General features: G+C 61.0%; 1 protein-coding gene across 1 annotated transcript; it reads left to right on the top strand.

Moving 5' to 3' along the window:
* The first annotated feature begins 566 nt into the window (after window positions 1-566).
* Window positions 567-18,047, top strand: LOC119103840 (uncharacterized). Its single transcript, XM_037227504.1, has 13 exons — window positions 567-966; window positions 8,683-8,798; window positions 11,317-11,457; window positions 11,749-11,858; window positions 12,094-12,173; window positions 12,740-12,885; window positions 13,232-13,369; window positions 13,662-14,258; window positions 14,580-14,689; window positions 14,914-14,993; window positions 15,607-15,776; window positions 16,654-16,797; window positions 17,379-18,047. Exons 1-13 carry the CDS (start codon window positions 659-661, stop codon window positions 17,924-17,926), a joined length of 2,688 nt encoding a protein of 895 aa, XP_037083399.1. The 5' UTR covers window positions 567-658; the 3' UTR covers window positions 17,927-18,047.
* Window positions 18,048-19,956: the final 1,909 nt, after the last annotated feature.

The raw sequence follows: 19,956 nt of genomic DNA, 5'->3' as shown, positions 1-19,956 counted from the left end.
GTCCTGAGGCGGCTGGCAGGCCCGATGACGCGTGGTCGGGTCGAGTCGAGTCGAGCTGGACGAGTCGTTCGCGTGCCGCGCCGCACGCCGCCGAGTGGATCGCGCGTGCCGGTTGATCGGTGGCGACCGCCGGGCGCCGGAGGGCTTAGCAGGGTCAGTCGTGGCCCGCGCAGCGCGCCGACGAGCTGCCCACCGCAGCATTGGTCGGCGCCGTCGAAGGTTGTAAGATTGACGGGCTTTGGTGATCTGGTGCTGCGTTTCTCCGTGGAGACTAGCAGCGGTGAGTTGTGAATGGTGTGATGACCGGTGCCGCCATGTGGTGACATGATGACGTAGCCTTTGAGTGAGTTATGGGCGGATGATGCCGTGGCATGCGCCTGGCTTGTGGTGAGTGACCGTGCCGTGGTGAGCTGCCGTGATGGTGACTGGGTCGGCGAGCGGCGGCTCAGCGCCCTGACGGCCAGCTGACGCGCGGCCAGGTGAGCCGGCGCCCCTCCGCTGACGCGCCGCGTCCGTCCGCCCGCAGGAGCCGTGGCCGCCGGAGCCTCCTCCGCCGCCGCACGCCCCGCCCGGCCGGCCCCGCAGCGTCGCCGTCCGCCCGCCTCTGCCCGCGCCGCGCCTCTCGCTGCGCCCCGACCTCAACCAGAACTGCGACGCCATGATGGCCGAGACGCCCGACGACGTGACCGTCAAGGGCTTCGACAACCCTGTGTTCGAGGATGACGACAAAGCTGGCGGCACGGCCCGCCTCAACGTCAACCAGGCGAGCAACGATGAGGTGGCCGCCAACCAGGCGCGCAACGGCGCCAAGAAGGACCACGAGGCCGTCAATCTCGAGCTGGTCACCATGACGCCCGAGAAGAACGGCAACGGCGCCGACATCAAAAGCAAGGACGCCGCCATCGACGTGACGTATCACGACGATGGCGAGGGTGGCCAGAACAAGACGCACCGGAAGATGGTCAGGTCAGTCCCACAGCTCAGCGCTGTGTGCCATGTGGCGACGCCCGCACGAAGTGGCGATGGCGTAGAGATGAAAGTTTTATTCACATTTTTTGTTGTGTTCCTTGATCACTTTGAGTATTTTTTTATCCCGAGTTTGTCCAGTTGTCTGCTCTCCACCACATCTCTTTTTTCAATTTAATTTGTTCTCGCAATTTGATGAGGATGCAGTTATCAAGACTTGCCTATGACATGTGTGTATGAATAATAACTGACGGCGGAAAAACCCGAACCTTACGCCAGCTCAGTGGAGGAACCCGGCATTACCTTTTCGTTTTTATAGCCTTTTGTCCACTCACCGAACCTCGGCCCGTTGCCTTTTAATCCTGCACGTGCACGCTCCTCCGACGCTCTGTCTCGGTCGGTCCCTTCCTATTTGGTCACCCGTTGCTGGCCGGCTGGCGGGCGCGCGGACCCCATTGCCACGGTAGACCCACAAAAAGTCGGGCCGTCTGATGTACGCGGTGTCCGCGAGACGTCCCGCCTTCCCGAGCCGCGCTATACGGGGCGCCGCCGGCCGTTTTTTGCCGGCCACTCACGGCTCGTCCCCGCTAAACAGATGCGCCTTCCCGCGGCTGGTGGCGGTCGGAGGTGGGCGTTTTTGCGCGGGCCAGCGACCGATGTTCGGAGGCGCGCTGAAGGTCCGGCCGTGACGCAGGGAGGGCCGGCCATGGCGCCTCTGTGGGGCGCGTGCTCTGGCTGCTCTTGCTCGCCGCTGGAGGCGTGTTGGAACCCGCTCGTGATCAGCGTTCCTCAGCGGGCGTCGTCCGTCTAAATCAAACGGTGCTCTAAAGACCGGCTCGTCAATGTGTGCTACACCAGCGCGAGGTCTGAACGGCGGTAAATAGCGCACCGTGGGTGACAATCTTGTCGGCAACTGGCACCACCGGCCAAAACCTGGCAGTTCCCGTGTCGTTATTCTCTGAACGGACCGATTTATTTACGCTCACGCTTGGTCGACGGCGCGGTGTCGTTTTCACTGATCGCTCGGCCACTCCGATCGAGCGCGGCAGGTATTAACCGGCTCGCTTCGCCCGAATGGAGGCGGGTGTAGACGTGCCGGCCGCTGGAGCACGGGCCCACCCGCGACGCCGACCGACGAGAGCGGCCATCGCCGGCTGGGAAAGTGGTCAGCTGGCATCGCGCGGTCAACTGCAACCGGCCGTGCACGCCACGCCAGGCCTTGTGGGTCGACGGGGCGCCCTCGGGTCACGCCAGCCGAGGCACGCTGCAGGAGCCGGCCAAGCGAGGGGGGGGCATGAGTGCAACGGTGACCTCGCCAGACATGGCGAAGTGCGGCCTGGTTGCGTCGAAGCCGACGCAGTGAGAGTGCAGAATCGATCCGCCTAGTCAGCGCGGCTGCGAGGGATGCTCGAAGGGACCTGAGCGTGACCCTAGCCGACGCTGAGGCTGGCGGTTGGGCGGGGTCTGCGGCCCGCCGTGGAGACTCGTGAAAAACCGGGCACTGCTCGAGGAAAGACCGTGTCGAGCCGAGAAAAACAAAGGACTATGGCGGACGGCTTTTTATGCGGATGAAGCTACGACGCGTCCTAACTAGCCATTTTTCTGCCATGAGCACGGTGCGAAACTGGTGATTGTTTCCTTGAAAATTTTGGCACTTACACATCTCTGTAAATATTTTTCTTTGGCCGATCCTTGTCTGGTAGACCAGCTTAAACGCAGCGTCACTCTTCTAGCAGTGAAGTCGAGTCTTGGCGCCGTCTCCATCTACATGCGACCCAGAAATGCGTGTTAAGGAAAGCAAGTACATTACTTTTTAAGGGCTGTGTCGCACCGAAACCCTCCGTGTTAATGGCTGTCACGCCGCTGATCGTGATCGATTGTCGCTCGCCCGTGGCCTGCGATGACGCACCTCGGGTGCGTGCCAGACATGGGCCGACCCGCGACTGAAGCGGAGGGGGGGCGCGAGGCCAGATGTGAATCGACGCCGCCGTCGCCGCCGGGGCGTCTTTAATCAGGCCGGCGAGTCACGGCACCTCCCGACTGACCTTGACCTGGTCACCGGTCGGGGAGCGCAGACGTGGCTCGGGCCGCCGCCGCCACCGCTGGGGCTGAGCCGCGAGATTACGGCGCGGCCCCCGGTGCGCCAACCTGTCAGGCTATCGCTCCGGGCAGGCATTGAAATGGCAGGCGTGGAGAGAAGTGTGAGCTGCTGAAGGGAGAAAAAAACGGCTGCGTCAGCTTACGTGCGGACGGCTGGGCGCTGCTCGTTTCGCTTTCACTCATTCTGCGTAAACGAGAAGGCCAACGAAACCAAAAGTTGGGGAGCTGGCGGCAGACGGAGTGCGGCCTCACGGCTGGTCCTCGTCTGCTCTGTCGTCGCTGCATGGTGAGGGGCGCTCGCCTAGAAACCGGTTTTGTCACTGCATGCTCTTGCCGCATACCGCTAGCGGCGAAGGCTGATCATTTGGAGCGTCATTAGTCCTAATTGGCTGCGTGGCCTGGGTGCTGGTTTCCAGACCACATCCTCCATGTAGCGCTGCGTACGTGCCTCTTGCGCTATCACTGACGCCTCTCGGGACTCGCGACGGTGTCTCGACCTTGGCAGTCCCCAACACCGGCTCGATTTTGAGAATCAGTAGAGCTCGGCCGCTCAGTAACATGCCTATTGCCTTTATTTGACTTTGAAATTCCCTGCTTTCGAACGCTTGCGCTGCAGCGCCGATCCCCACAGCCAGATTAGGCGCTCGCATTTGCATCACTACATAAATACGTGGCGGCGTCGTCCCCGGAGGACTGGCCCGCTCGACCTGCGGACGCTCGAGCCGCCCGGTAACCATCAGATGCACGTGCAGAGCGGACCCCTGCGGCGAGGGGCTGCGCCGGCCCGATCGATGCCGGGCCTGCCGGCGGCGGTGCTGGTATGACGCGCGGGGAGGCGGCCGACGGCACCGGCCGGCGCCGGCCGGTCCACGGCTTTGCGCCGCCGCCAAAAATCCTCATGATCCGGCCGGGTACCAGACCAACCGGTCTTCGGGTGGCGGGCAGCAGCGCGGCCGGCGCGGCGGCCGCGCTGGGGCCGGCGCCGTCCGCGGCTCGGCCCGTTCGCGCGCCGGCTGGTCTCCGGAGCGATGCAGGCGTGCAATGGCGGGACCGGACCGAGGGCCGTCTGGTCGAGATTCTCAGCGCTTCACGGGGAGGGCAGAGGGCGTGTGTGTGCGGCGACAGGCGGCCCATGCCGGGGGCAGGCTCGGCTCGGTAACAGACCTAGAGCAGCAGTAAATGACCATGCTGGCTGAGGCAGCGTGACACGAAATTCTTCATCACACTTTCACCGAAGTTAGACGTAATGAAAATGGTGTGCCGAAAGAGGGCAGCCGACGAATCGTCATAGAAAAAGCTGACTGGACGGGTAAAGTGATGACAGCTTTGGACACTCAGGCGGGCAAGGTCTCTCATGACGCGCGCACTTTCCTGACGCCTTGCACGACGCTCGATTGATAGACATTCCCCCGGCACGATTCAGTCAGAGCCTTCCGCGCACTGCTATGATTGTTAGCCTGCCGAGCCCCGATCTTCCAAGCTCAGCAACGCGGCACTCTACAAAACTCGACCATCTCCATCCGCGTTTAATCCGCAAAGGGAATCACCATATTCCTCCGCATGGCCCGTGATTTTTTTGTGGACGCCAACCTTTGCTTCTGCACACTGCTCCGATGCCAAGGTTTCCAAAAGTGTGTCTACGTCACAGATGTGTCAATGCTCTTTGCACCAGACAGGTTTCTCCTCTTAGCTCAGGTGTCTCTTGCATTTGGAGTATATCTATGGTGCTGTCTGCTGCAAGAGCTCGTCTCTGATGGTGTACCTCCAGGGCTCGGAGCGCGACTGTGAAACTGGAGCCAAACATGGCGCTACCCCACGGGCGCGCCGCCTTCGTGTGCTGATTTAATCCGGGCGATACCTGGCCACAGAAGGTCGCCACAGCGTCGGTTCGTCGCTGCTGGCTTCTCTGACGTCACGAGCTCCATCCCCGTGCCGTCCCGTATGCTCAGCTGACCGCGTCAGGTGACCGTCCGCCAGCTGAGCGAATGATGACGTAACCAACCGGTCCGACGAGCTGGGAAGCGGCTGGCGAAATCATGAGCTGCGCTGCTGCCTTGCTTTGACATCGAGCTCTGCTCAAGCTCTATGTATTGGGGACGGTGAAAATATGTCGCGAGCCGCGCCGAGTGGTTTGTTGACCGATCCCGGGGAAAGCAGAGAGCTGGTCCCCACGCTCCCGGTGTGGCCAGGCAACAGCGACACCAGAGGCGGCGGAATATGGCCATAGCTCGAGATCACTCTTGACCAACTGCAGGGACATCAAGTCGGCCATGGGAAGGGGCGGGTTGGCGAGGGATTGAGTCTCCGCTGCCTGAGATCTGATGATGTGCCGAAAGGAATTCAAGAACACCCATTTAGCTTCGCTAGCATGCGAGTGGACCTTCAGAGTCACGTAATCTCGTGCGCGCTTTCCTGGCTCGCCGACGGCTGGCCACTGTCTGCGATCAGTATATCGTGGGACCTAGACTTAGTTGCTAGTTATCAGGCAACGGTATTGAACAGGTAATTACTGTTAACGTCCATGCCAGGTTCGTTCAAGTGTGGAACGCTCGATATTTCGTGGAATATGTTCCTGGCCCGCCTGCGCTCCTCGCGGTGAGGTACGGAGGAATATCGAAGCCGCATTTGATGAAGCATCGACTTGAAGAATCAATTATGCAGGCGATCGAAACGGACGCTCCCACATTGGTCAACGACACAACCAGGAACAAAAAAGCGCCCCCGAAACTGAACCCGAAGTGGTGACAGCCACCATTTAAGTCATTCGTCCGCGCAACACCAAGGGGTCAAGCTAAACTTCCCCAAAAAGCACGCGGGGCGGGGTATGGGCGGAGGAGCGAGCCTGACCACGCGGTTTGTTCCCACGCATACGACCCCGATGCCCCACAGCGCTGGCGCGAACTGTCAGCTTGCTGGCTTATCACTCCTGGCCTCCAGGGTGGCCGGCGTTGCGCCGGCATACATGCACTCTTCCAAGACACGCCCGCGCTTCGCACCAGCGTATTAGCCCCCGGGAAGCTCACGTCTCGCCAGGCGGCGGTCGCCTGCAGCGTTCTGCGGGCTTTCCAACCGAATCGCCCGTTGCGTCTGCAGTGCGCCGGAGCGGACCAGCCCGGTCACCGCGCCCCGCTTCCGGCGCCTTCGCATGGCTTTGTCTCGCCACACGACTCCCGCACGAGCCGGGTGCGGGGGAGGGGGCGTGGGCGGGGAGGGGGAGGCGAGTTGCAGTGTCGGCTGGTGCCGGGCACACTGCGAGGGGGCCGTCGCCGCCCGGCCGATGGCAGCGAATTTGCGGCCGATGCCTCACCAACCGGATTGGCCGGGCCAGTTCGGGGCGAGTCCATCCCAGCTCTGCGGCTGGGCTGGCCGGCCTGTGCGCCGCGCTGGCCACGGTCAGGAGTGCATCAGCGCCCCGCGGCGCCGCGGCCACCAACGAGGCGCTTCCGGTCCGACCACGGCGACTGTGGGCGAATCTGAGGCCGGTGACCGAGGCCTCTGGCCAACGAACTGGGTTTGACTGCATTCTGAAGCGTGACCGTGCATGGGCTGGCCGACCAGTTCAGAATGTGACCTTTGGCTGCTGGTCAGGGGCCTGGCCAGGTCCCAGCATGGCACAGGGCTACCGATCCTGATGGGACGGCGAATTCTGGACAGTTTGGTATGAGCAGCACAGCGCACTGCTGTATCCAGATTGCACCACGCCGATATTGGACCATCGCAGCCCGCTAGAGAGGAGGGGGGGGGGGGGGGGAGAATGAGGTAATCAAGCTATTTCGTTGCTGCTTTGCCGACGCACGAATGGCTTCCTCTTGCAATGTCATCATTGCCAGTCAGGTGACCTTCCACCGGAGCGCGGGTCTCAGCGTGGCGGGAGATCCCAGAAGCGATGCGGCGGCGGTGGCCTCTCGTGCTGACGGCTCGGGAGGCGGCGGCGAGCACCGCTGCTCGCCGGGAAGTTCCGAGGCCTGGTCGAGCCCGGAGCCGGATCTGACGGCTTAGCGCCGGCGCGGGAGAGCTGCCGGCTGCGCGTTGCTCCTAGCGACATGGGCCGCGCGGCACGAGCACGCGGCGCCGCTCGGACCGCGCCGCGCTCGCGCCACTGGACCGCTTGTCGCGCCGTAACTGCGCAGCGCGGCGGGGCCAGTACTGCACGAGCCCATCTGCATGGCCCTGCACGGCATCGGTCACGCTTGCTGCTTGGGAGCTGAAGGGCAGGAGTCAGGATCACTAGGGGCGCCGGTCGGGGTCCGTGTTCGGCGAGTCTATCGCGCGGGGACGGTGCCACGCGCTAGGCTAAGCATGTGTGCAAATGTCGGGGTCTCCAAAGTTGAGCCCCTGAACATATGCTGATGTCTTGGAGTGCATACGGCTAGTACTTGGCGTTTCAAATGTCAAATGGCTTGCAGGCTATTGCCAGTATCTTTCATCGGTCATCGTCATCGTCAGACGGAATGCTCTGTATGACATGAAATGTTCGCTCTACGTTCTATGTTCTTGGAGTGCTTACGGCTAGTACTTGGTGTTTCAAATGTCAAATGGCTTGCAGGCTATTGCCAGTATCTTTCATCGGTCATCGTCATCGTCAGACAGAATGCTCTGTATGACATGAAATGTTCGCTCTACGCATGATTCATCCAGCATGCACACAAGCCTTGAAAGCCCGCTTTGAGACGTCACGATTTTTAATGACATTCGGTCTTTAGATCGACAGTTGCTTAAGATTTTTGCTAATTTTCGAAAGCCGGACGAGGCAGCCCATCTACATGACAGCTTTTATTGGTGATGTTCTGACGAGCCAATCACGTCGCGTTCCACGTCGGGTTGACCTTGAGGTCGCTATCGGCATGACCGACACGCCAGACAGGTGACGCGCCAGCCTTGTTGTGGTGCAGTGGTCCGGTCACGACACGCGACAGAGGAGACCGTGTGACCTCCAGCAGCCTTTGAGCGAGCTTCGGTTTCTGAATACACCTGTTCATAGATGCGTGGACGGCGTTCATATGAAACCTTGAGCTGGCTTGTTTGTTCCGCAGAGCATAGATCCACTGCGCTGGGAAACATACCAGCAATCCCTAACTTTTTTGGAGGCCCTTTTCCCCTCTGTCGTGACTGACACCGTACATACTTTACCATGGTGTCTCGGAACAGCACGAAAGGTGAAGTATGTGCTCTTCTTGTTGAGCAATTACAAAAAAGCGGTGATTTCACAACATCAGCCGTATTGAGATATTCAGTTAAGGTAAAGCGAACAACGTCTAGCACCAAAAACACGCCTTCCGCCGCCCGCGTTCACCGTGGTTACGCGCCGAGCGGCCCACGACAGACGCGCGCACCACTCCCGCCTGATGCTGCCCCGAACTCCACAGACGCGCGCACCACTCCCGCATGACTCTGCCCCGTACTCCACGGACGCGCGCACCACTCCCGCCTGACGCTGCTCCACAGACGCGCGCACCACTCCCGCCTGACACTGCCCCGAACTCCACAGACGCGCGCACCACTCCCGCCTGACGCTGCCCCGTACTCCACGGACGCCCACACCACTCCCGCCTGACACTGTCCCGTACTCCACAGTTTGCTGGCACGGCTGACACTGACCTCGTCGCTGTTATCCAGGGGCGAGAAGTACTACCCGGGCGGCCGCGAGGGCACCGCCAAGCAGCGCTGGATATGCTGGGGCGGCATCCTGGCTGTCGTGCTCACCGTCATCATCTTCATCATCCTGCTGTCGAGTGAGTGCGCGGCGGTTTGTCGTGAGCGGCGGACGCGGCGGGTTTCGCTGGTGGGATCACGATCCACGGCCGCGAGTCGGCCGACGCGCGCGCGGCTCGCGTCCGCGTGTCTCCGCGGTGCGGCTCTCGAGGAGGGTTTAGAGAGGTCACACAGGAGAACCGCTCTTGCTGGCGCCGCGTGGGTGTGGTCATGTAGGATCGTGAACGCAGGGGTATAAGGGAGGAAAACAGTGCCGAAAGGTTGCAGAATTCATGATTTCACTTTGCTAAATTCAGTGGAATGTGTTACAGTGTGCTGATGAGGTCACATACAGCTCAAAAGCACAGCACAGCAGCTCAGCGGCATGCATAGCTCACATTTGGTGTTCATGGAACATAGGTGTTCAGCATAGTTCCGTTTGTGATTTTGTAGATATTCCCTCAAATAATGAAATAATGCCTGCACAAAATATCATGTGGAGTGTTGCACCATTGAAACGGAGTCTCATACAGTTCAAGGTCCAGAATTGCTGGTCACGCACAGCGGCAACTTTGTCTGAGCGCTATAGCTGAAGTTCCCACGCGAACGCCAGACGTGTCACATTCGTGTGTGCTGTTCACGATGCAGGTATTCCATGTTCTTTGAGACAGACGGGACGACGGGGGATTCCATGAAATCCGTTTCAAAACAGCAGCAACCGTAAAACACGGCAAGCTAGTTTTCTTAACTATAGTCTGCGTCCACTGGCGTGATGCCTGCGCCGGTGGCACATTGCCGACCGGTTTGTCGCCCCGAACAGCAGCGGTGTAAGCCTTTAAGAAGGATACGGCAACTGCACTGTTTGAATTCATTTTTTGTGCACCGTCAGATGGTCAATGCCCACTTTCACCACCAATAGGTAGCGGTCCTCTGAGCTCCTCCTTTCATCCTGTTTGCACACGGCTACGAATTCGGAGGCAGGCATGAAGTGCCTTGGCATAGATCGGCTTTACCGGATGGCATGCGGTGTGACAGTGGCCCCGTGGCTAAGCGCATTGCCCGTGCATGTAATTGGCCTAGGCGACAGAGTGCCCGGCTGAGCCGACGCTTCAGCCACACCCCCAGTCAACGGCCACTCGCCGCCCCTCGCCAGACCCCATAGCCTGCCGCCACTTTCTCCAGGCTCCCCCACCGCTGCACACCGGTCCCCGGTGCGCGCGCGCGCCACTTTCTCCGACTCCCCCTATACCGGGCCGGCGGCGGCTGCTCCAGCTGGTCCGCGGCCGGCCGCCGACCAGCCGCCTGCAGCCGACAGCGGCGGCCGGCCGGGGATGGGTCGGCGCGTCTTGTGACCACCGTCACCGGCCGGCCGGAGCGGCGCCGTGCCAGGCACGGCCGCCGGCGCCGCTCCGTCCGCCGTCAGGGTCGCTGACGAAGCGGCTCGCAGCCGGCCGGCCGGCGCACGGCCGCCTCCGGGTTCGGTCAGCGGTGGAGCCAGCGGGGCGGGGCCTCCGACTGTGCGGTGGGGGTGCAACGTCCCTGAACTGTGACGAAGAGGGGGAGCTGAGCGTGCTTGCAAGGATGGGCTGGTGGAAAACAGGACCGTTTAGTTCAAATCCTGTCCAAACAATGTTATTGATTTGAGACAACGAGAAGGCGAATTGCAAGGAATGTGGATTGTACGTGGGACCGGACTACCATCCGTTAGATATCAGCTCTTCGAATTACGTGAGATATTTCCGCAGGCATGGAGACCGGAGCGAGGGGGGCCGCGAGTGAGCAATATACTCCATGGGGGTAGCATAAAGACTATCGTTCTGCGGAGATGGCGGGATGTGCAGAACGAAACAATATGAAACTAAGGGCGATTCACGATTTCCAAATAGTGGTTCATCCACTGTTTCGGACGTACCCTGGCAGATCAAACACGATCATGTTGTCACAATACTAAAACTTGCGAGCACGGGAGATGTGCTGGTACTGGGATTCGGTCATCAGCAAGGCAATCAATGATCGTCACCGAGACAACAGTGATTGCATCACGGGCTCACCGGTGGGGGGGGGGGGGGGGGACTCGAGGTAATAAGACACATGCTGTACTGTAGCTGGTGCACCGTTCCACCGCGCCTTTCCTCCACTGTAATATCTGTGCTGGACTTGGGTTACTGGTGTAACCAATGTGCAAAGGGCGGGGGACTATGTCCTTGAGTTTGCTAGACAGGCTGCCGCCCGAGACTGATCACAAGATTGATCCCAGTTGTTTTCAAGAGAATGATCACGGTTTTCACATATTTGCCTTCAGAAATACCATCTCAGGTCGGGTTGCCTCTCATATCCGAATGTTCCCTTTTAGTTGCGAGGAAGGAGCTGTATCCACTATTTAAAACGTGGTTTTATAATGCGAGTTTATAGTCTTTGCAGATTGACTTTGCCAGTTAGGTGCTATTCCTTAATGACACTGCAGGCATATGCCATGCTCTCCGGGCTGGTGAGCATGTTCAACCGCAGGAGAACTAAGCATTCACTGATCCGAATAACCTAAACCGGTCTTTTCCACAGCTGGAGTGTTTTCAAGCGACGAAGCTGCCGGGAACGACACTACCGTCAACGGAGATACCCAAGCCATAGCGAACGTGGAGCCATCTGGCGGGGGCGCCGCAACTTCTGATACGCCCCCACCTCCACCAAGCACACCAATAGGTGTGTTGAAGCCGGTGGAACATTGGGGGAGCGGATGAAACTAGTATACAATAGACAACAGTAATCACTCACAATACTCACACATTCAGAACCGCTACAGCCCATTTGCCCCTCCAAAAGTGAGCAGTTACACGTTTGCCAGCCATGTGCTCAGGGTCGTTCTTTTGGATTCTATCATATAACAGCTCAAGTTTTCACAATCAAGGCTGCGGTAGTGTTCAAGGGCATCGAAATCAGCGGTAATTCGCCATGGCATCGTATGGTACGACGTTGATCACTCTGCCTTTGCAGTCGACTCTGTGTTTTCTGGGTCCTTACGGCTGAATGAAGAATTCAGAGACGCTCTCTATGACAAGACTTCTCCAGAATTCATGCAAATGAAGAGAACAGTCGAGGATCAGGTAACGGCTCGCATAATGTTCTCTGCTGATGTCATGCCCTTGTATGCGCATTCATTCGTCATTTCTTGCGACATTTAATGTGTTTACGCCGAAGATAAAACCACAATGCTTCTAAGTTTTGCTACCAGAACGACATGTCCAATGGCTCATGGCGTGCTTGGCTACTTACAGGCACTCTGTTGGTCATCTCATCCCCAGGCTTCGCGCCGCACTAATCCGTGTCCTCCCACCGCAGCTTGACGAGGCGTACTCGGTGTACAACTGGCCTGAGGGCAGTGACCTCGGCACGATCCGCACTCAGGTCAACAGCTTCAGGTGAGTGTCCTCCGACCCAGAGCAGCCCGAGGGCACTGCAGGCGGTTGCGTGCCAGTGAGACGCCCCTATTGCGGAGAAATCCAGCCATTGAAAAGGATTTTGTTTGAGTTTAATGTGCACTTGCTAGCCAAACATCCGTAGTTCTCACCAAACCAACGAAGCCTGCGGTGGTTTGAGCCCGGTGAGCAGGTCGTGACGTCACTTACCTATTGTTAACTTGCAAGACCATGATAAATGTCTCAGTCGTGGGATTAAGAATTCCGTGAATAGCTCGTGACTACGTTTGCAGTTTGCTAACTTCATCTCAGCGAACACTGCAAGCCACCGTTGCAGCTGCATTCGAACGTACCCTCTATGGTGATTCTACACCAACGTGCCCTGGGTGCTGCGAACTACCGTGACCTTTAGCAATGCCTCCCGGCTGCCGTGGAGTACCGAGACCAATGGCCGCATTGGGAGGCGCCATTGCCTACCGCGACGTGCGCTGGGACGCCGTGGCATTCCGCGATCTCCTGCGACGCCCGCGCGCGCCACGTCCCTTCCGTGACGCGCCCGTCGTCCGCAGCCCCGGCAGCGTGATGGTCGACTACGACGTGGCGGCGGACCACGTGCAGTCGGTGTCGCCGGCGGAGGCGAGCCGCCGCCTGGAGCGTCGTCTCGAGCAGTACCTGACCGCTGGGCAGCTGCCCGCGTCCGAGATCCTCATCAAACGTCAGTGGCGCCGCCGCCGCCGGCCGGATCACGCGCGGCGACGGCGTGTGCCGGGCCCGCGGCGCTTACTGACAGATGTCGAGCCTGAGTTGACGGAACAGTGGTTTGCCTTCGAGCACTTCTGAAAGCGAGTAATCCGAGCAGGCGACGGGCCGGACAGGCGTCGGGCGCGATGCTCAACTTCGGACAAAAGCCTCGCTGTGACTCACATTTCCCCGTAGTGGGCGTCGCTATCGAGCCAGTGACGGGTATCGAGGTGTGCGAGTTAGGACATGTCGGACCGTTGCGCTGTGCTCGCTCGCTTGGCGCGTGCCGTGCGCTGACGAGCGCGCCTGTCCCGCCGCAGCGATGGAGGACCTGTGCGCCATGGGTCAGTCCGGCTGCTCTCATGAGTGCAACTTCTCCTTCACGAGCCTGGAGTTCGTCTGTCTCTGCCCGGCCGGCATGGAGATCGGTGACGACCTCAAGAACTGCGTGTTCGCAGGTGAGCGACCGGCGGGGTCTTGGAGTCGCCGCTGCAAGAGGTGACTGGCTTGGAACGGACAAAAGTGCACTTATCCCTTGCCAGAACTGTTGACCTGGTTCTGGTGCAGCCTGTTGGTCCTGTGCGTGATGGTCCTAAGTTGCCGTAAGGCAGTTTAGGTAGACTAAAGGCGCAGGTTATTGTAATGCGTCTACTTAATTGCATGCACATATCTGGGAAATTACACCTGATTTTCAAGACTTCGGTGAAGATATTCAGCTGATGTAATGAGATGTTTCCTGTCGCACGGCAGCACCAGCCATCCAGGAGATGCATCCCGACATCCACCACATCGAGGACCCGGTACTGGAGCCGTCGCTGCATCCAGACACCACATACAACGTGGACCATGCGTGGATTCACGAAGGCACGGAGACCACCCCCGAACCGGAGCCGGAGACGACCGCCGCGCCGCACGACCACGACCACGACCACGACCACGACCACGACCACGATCACCACTTCCACGACCATGGTCTGTTCGGGGACATGGGCGAGGAGACCACCCCACAGGCGGAGCCGGAGACCACGGCGACGCCTCTGGGCCACGACGACTGGTTCGGACTGGTGGACCACTCGGTGCACGAGCACGGCGAGACGACCACCCCGGAGCCGGAGCCGGAGACCACGCCGGAGCCGGAGCCGGAGACCACGACGGAGCCTGGCGATTTCCTGTCGCTGTTCAATGAGGAGTATCCGGAGACGACTCCGGAGCCGGAGCCGGAGACCACTGCGGAGCCGGAGCCGGAGACCACGGCGGAGCCGGAGCCGGAGACCACGGCGTACCCGGTCGAGGAAGCGGTGCCCTTCGGCGTCGCGCCGAAGCTGGATGCGGCTAAGCCGCAGTTCGGTAAGTGCCGGATCCTGCTCCATCTGCCGCTTCCGCATCCGGACAGAGATGACTGAACTGCTCGCGCGTTAAGAAGTGTGGCGCTCCAGAGAAGACGGGAACGTTGTTGATGTCGGAGCTTTACGTAAGAACTGTCAGTGCGTTAATGAAAAATAAGTACTGAACCCAATTTAAGCCTTCTTCATGACATCCCAGGGAGTTCCAAGCGACTTATATCAGTATCACTGGTTTCCTTTAGCCTCCATGATGTGCCGAGACCCGGCTTTGTCTATGAACTCGGAAGCCTTCGGCTGTACAACGAAAACGTAATCTCGTTTTCAGTTCCGTCACTGTTCAACGCATCGCTGCGACTGGATGAGAAGTTCCCCGAATCTCTGCACGACAACACCTCTTCCGACTATCTCAAGATGATGGTCAGAGTCAGGAAGGAGGTACGCCACCCTGAAGATTTCCATACGCAAATTTGTAGCTTTGATTACAAACTGGATGGGTGACACCGGTAAAGATAATTTTCCCCTCACATCGCCCAGTCAATTTGCTTAGTCTTAATTACTGTGTTTCTGTGACGTGTAATACCTTGCCGCACCTCGCCCACCCGGCTTGACGCCGGTCAGAGGCCTCGCCCGTCCTTTCACCTTCTCCGCGTCGCCGACAGATGGCAGAGGCGTTCTCGGGCTTCAATTGGTCCGAGGGCGACGACCTGGGGCCGATCGGCATCAAGATCAGAAAGTTCGGGTAAGAGACGCGTCTGGGGCGTTAGCAACGGCCCTGCTTCCCCTTCGCGGCGCTGCGGGGTTTATATGAGATTAGAACTGTAACATAAGAGTTACATGATCAGGTGTACTGCATCGTTTGCTGCTGCTTAAAACCGTCATCGACAGCTGTCAACGCGTGAGAGGCCTGGACATGCCCGGCACAGCTGGCCTCGGTGATCGCATGAAATAGCAGCACGAACCCAGAATCAGCGCTCTCGTCCCTGAAGGACACAACCACTTCAGTCGGGGGAACGCCGTATGATCTATTCAGCTTCGAGTCAGCGTGACGCGCTCGTGTGCTCTGATTGCTCTGATGCTCACGCCGTGCCAGAAGTTTCGTCGCCTGGACCCATGCAGCTTCTCTGTCCCGTCACTATTGAAATAGTCGTGCCTTCACACGAATGAGACCCAGAAGGAACCCAGAGAGGTTGAAAGAATCACGTGCTTGCTCGAGATACTTGTGATACGGATTAAACGTGTTAACAACGTAATGAATGAATAATGAACATAGCTTGAACATAATTAACGTAGCAAAATATCACTCATTTTCTTGGATCTGGAGCCGTCACGTGACGCGGAGGGCACGTCTCCAGGCCGGGCAGCATCGTGGTGTACTACCAGATCACCACAGGGGACGTGTCTGGGCTGAGCGCCGAGGAGGTGGCGCAGCGTCTGCAGTACCGCCTGGAGGACTATTTCACCAGCACAGAGGGTCGGCTCTACCACGGCGCCCGCTTCCCGGTCTCCGACATCATGGTCGAACGTACGCAGCCCGAGGCAGGGGGCCTGCCCCCGAGCTGGAGGGAAGGCCGGGAGGGAAGGATCATGGGAGGAATAATGCTACACGCGCGCGTTGACGCTGGTGCCAGATTTGAGTGGCTCTTCCTGATATTGCAGTTTTTTTCGCCTTACCGCTAGGCATAACACGTTTCGAAAAGTTTGACGCATCGCTAAATTTGGCACCTGTTTCCGTGGTCTGGTCGCGATTTTCACGAATATTTGAGAATACCAACGACTGTAGCTCTTTCTGGGTGATGCAGTGATGGAGACCATTATGTTGTGGTGTGGTGGACGTGGAACAGTGGTCCGATATGAAACAAATACCTGGCGATGTCTAGTACACAATCTGCCGGGCAATATTGTGGACCTAAACTTCACACTGATGCTGGGTTAACCAGACGGCAGCATCAAAAGCTGACATTCGACTGTGTGCTCTTCTGAAACCGCCTCCGGATGGTGTCCTGGTCCGGCGCTGAGCCCCTGGCGTCCTGGTCTGGAACAGGACCTCGATGGTGTCTTGGTCCAGCACTGATCCCCTGGCATCCCGGTCTGGAACAGAACCTCGATGGTGTCCTGGTCCGGCGCTGATCCCCTGGCGTCCTGGTCTGAAACAGGGCCTTAATTGTATCCTGGTCTGGCGCTGAGCCCCTGGCGTCCTGGTGTGGAACAGGACCTCGATGGTGTCCTGGGCCGGCGCTGAACCCCTGGCTTCCTGGTCTGGAACAGGGCCTCGATGGCGTCCTGGTCCAGAGTTGGGTCCAGCTGGTGTCCCATGTCTGGTTGCGACTCACTACGCTGGACAGTCCCCCCCCCCCCCTCCTGCCCGCCCTGTGACTCTGACCCGGTGCTCTGATCCCCAGCGTTCCGTGACCTGTGTGCCAGCGGCGAGTCGGGCTGCTCGCACAAGTGCTACTTCTCGGCGGCCGACAATGCCTTCCTCTGCCACTGCCCCGAGGGCATGGAGCTTGGCGACGACGCCAAGACATGCATGCATTTGCACGGAGGTCAGTCTGCGACCGAGTGCACTGTGCTGGCGCATGCAGGTCGGCGGGCGATAGTTCAGCGTTCCGCAATGCCGTTTGTCGGATCGGTCGTCGCAGGGGTTCGAGCGGTCGCGTGGCTCATCTCCGTAGCATTTTCTCGAGCAGGGTGTGTTAATCTTTAGTATATTAGAAGGACCCACTAAGCACTAGGGTGTAAGCATAGCCTATCGTAGGTGTAAAGTAAAATGATATCAATGACCGAGCGAAGTACCGCGCAACAATAGATCACGGCTGCCGCCTCAGGCCCTGTGAAGATCACGCCGGCCTCAGCCAGGTCACGCCGGCCATACCAAGGTCACGCCAGGCTTGGTCACACACTGCGCGTAAAAATTGGGATGTGCAATAATGCATTTAAAATATTTCGTCCTTTGGTGTGTCAGTCAGTCAGTCGACACCGGTTGTCGACAAAAATTAGGCCGGTAGTGGGCATCGAACCCAAGGCCTCGCACGCGCCCGTGGTCGAAGGCCGCGCCAACTGCGCCACGATGGCGAGTTGTAGATCGCCTTCGTCTGCTGACCGGGTGTCGTCTCTTCGCTCACAGTGCCGCCGGTAGTGACGGTGTGGGACGGCCAGCAGTGGAAGCACCCGGATGACGCGACCACCGCCGAGCCGGAGCCGCAGCCGACAGACGGGCCCTTCACGGACCACCCGTGGCTGAGGGCCGACACGGAAACCACAACGGAGTCCGCGCCGCACGACCACGACCACCACTCGCACGACCATGGCCTGCTCGGGGACGTAGGCGGGGAGACCACCCCGGAGCCGGAGCCGGAGACGACCGCCGCGCCGCACGACCACGACCACCACTTGCACGACCATGGCCTGTTCGGGGACGTGGGCGGGGAGACCACCCCGGAGCCAGAAGCGGAGACGACCGCCGGGCCGCACGACCACGACCACCACTTGCACGACCATGGCCTGTTCGGGGACGTGGGCGGGGAGACCACCCCGGGGCCGGAGCCGGAGGACGACCGCCGCGCCGCACGACCACGACCACCACTTGCACGACCATGGCCTGTTCGGGGACGTGGACGGGGAGACCACCCCGGAACCGGAACCGGAAACGACCGCCGCGCCGCACGATCATGACCACCACTCGCACGACCATGGCCTGTTCGGGGACGTGGGTGGGGAGACCACCCCGGAGCCAGAAGCGGAGACGACCGCCGCGCCGCACGACCACGACCACCACTTGCACGACCATGGCCTGTTCGGGGACGTGGGTGGGGAGACCACCCCGGAGCCGGAAGCGGAGACCACGGCGACGCCTCTGGGCCACGACGACTGGTTCGGACTGGTGGACCACTCAGCCCACGAGCACGGCGAGACGACTACCCCGGAGCCGGAGCCGGAGACCACGCCGGAGCCGCAGTTGGAGACCACACCAGGTGCGGTCGATCTCGCGGCGCTTCTCGGCGCGGCCTTGTCGGAGTCGGAGTCTGCCAGTACGGAGCACCCCGACCTGGCCACCCTCCTCGGCGGCGCACTCGCGGGCACGACGCCGGAGACGGCGACGACGGCCGAGCCGGAGCCTCAGAGTACGACGCTGCCTGGGGGGCCGGCGCCAGTGACGCCTGGCCCGGACTCCGAGACGACGCCGGCCCCCGAGGAGGCCACCAGCGGCGCCCCGCTCGACGGCGAGACGACGACACAGGGGCCGGAGTCGGAGACGACACCGCTGCCGCCCGGCGGGGCCGCGCTGCAGCCCGACGGCGACGCAATCAGCCTGCACGAGAAGTTGTCGCGGATGAACGCCATGGGGATCGCGCCCGAGTGGGAAAGTCACGGCGCCACAACGACGCCCGAGCCGGAGACGGAGACCACGACCGAGCCGGCGCCCACGGCCGAGACGGCGGCTGAGGTCGAGAGCGGTGACGCCCTGATGGCGCTCGAGGGGCTAGGCGCCGCCGAGAACGGCACAGAGACAAAAAAGGCGGCGGACAACAACGAGGTACCGGGTGAGCCGGTGAACCCGCCGTCGCTGATGGAGGACGAGATGCACCATGGTACGCGCCACGAGGAAGCTGAGCTGCTGCCGGTCAACAACAGCCTGGACGACCGGCGCCGCGCCAAGGTGCTGGAGGAGATGGCGGAGGAGGCGAATGCCACAGAGCCGACCACGACTGCGGAGCCTGGACAGGAGTCCGACGACCGCCGCCGGGCCGGCGACTGATGGTGTAACGACGCCGGCGCCAGGTGCTGGCGAGGCTGCTGAAGCCCCCACCACCCCTGAGCCGGAGTCCGCATCGGGAACCACCGAGGGCGCGTCGGCGGGCGACGCGACGACGCCCGAGCCGGAGCCAGCTGCCACGGAGGTCAGCGAGGAGGCGAAGGCAGCGGCCGAGAGCACGACGCCGGAGCCGGCGGCCGCGGCCAGCGAGGCTCCGGAGGGTGTTGGGGCTGCGGCTGGCGACGTGACGACCCCAGAGCCGGAGCCCACCTCCACGCCGACCAGCGAGGCCGTGACGCCGGGGGGTGACGTCACCACCACGCCGGAGCCCGAGCCGACGACTGACGCGGCGGCGGGGACCACGGAGCCCGCGCCCGAGGGCTCGACCGGCGCGGCGCCGCCGGCCGCGGACCGGGCAGGACGCCGAGACGCAGCCGGAGGGCACCTCCACACCGCGGCCGGAGACGATCGGGGCGACGGTGGAGGGCGCGACCGGCCCGCCGGACGCCACGTCCACCGCGCAGCCCGAGCCGGAGGCCGCGACAGAGCCCGGGTCGACGGAGGCCACGCCCGCGACCACGACGGCGCCAGCGGAGTCCTCCGACGTCACGGAGGCGGCGGCGCCGGCGGTCTCCACCGAGGCGACGCCGACGACCGTCGGGCCGGCCGCGGACGCGACCAAGACGACGGCGCCGCCGCCGGCCGGCCGCGACGCGGTGGAAGAGGCGCTCGCGGCGGCTCAAGAGCTGAGCAACGACCTGCGCCGGTAGGCCGGCCGGCCGCCTGCCGCGAGCGCGTCGCCGCGCGACCGCGACGCGAACCAGTGCCGTACGCCCGCGCAGCCGGGCAGACTCACATGTGATACAGATGCGAGTACGAATGAGCGCGCGAGAGGGCGTGTGGCGAGTGAGCGGCGCCGGAGGGGCGGCCGCCGGCGCTGGTGATCACT

The sequence above is a fragment of the Pollicipes pollicipes genome, unplaced genomic scaffold (assembly GCF_011947565.3).
Source record: "Pollicipes pollicipes isolate AB1234 unplaced genomic scaffold, Ppol_2.1 Scaffold_5724;HRSCAF=6776_pilon_pilon_pilon, whole genome shotgun sequence".
Classification (NCBI taxonomy): domain Eukaryota; kingdom Metazoa; phylum Arthropoda; class Thecostraca; order Pollicipedomorpha; family Pollicipedidae; genus Pollicipes; species Pollicipes pollicipes.
This window is presented reverse-complemented; position numbering and strand designations above follow the sequence as displayed.

Bases quoted from the DNA above. Each gene is read 5' to 3' on its own strand.
- LOC119103840 (XM_037227504.1), top strand. From the start codon at position 659: ATGATGGCCGAGACGCCCGACGACGTGACCGTCAAGGGCTTCGACAAC. The intron at 11,458-11,748 runs GTGTGTTGAAGC...CTGCCTTTGCAG, and splicing joins TCCACCAAGCACACCAATAG to TCGACTCTGTGTTTTCTGGG. The intron at 11,859-12,093 runs GTAACGGCTCGC...CTCCCACCGCAG, and splicing joins AGAGAACAGTCGAGGATCAG to CTTGACGAGGCGTACTCGGT.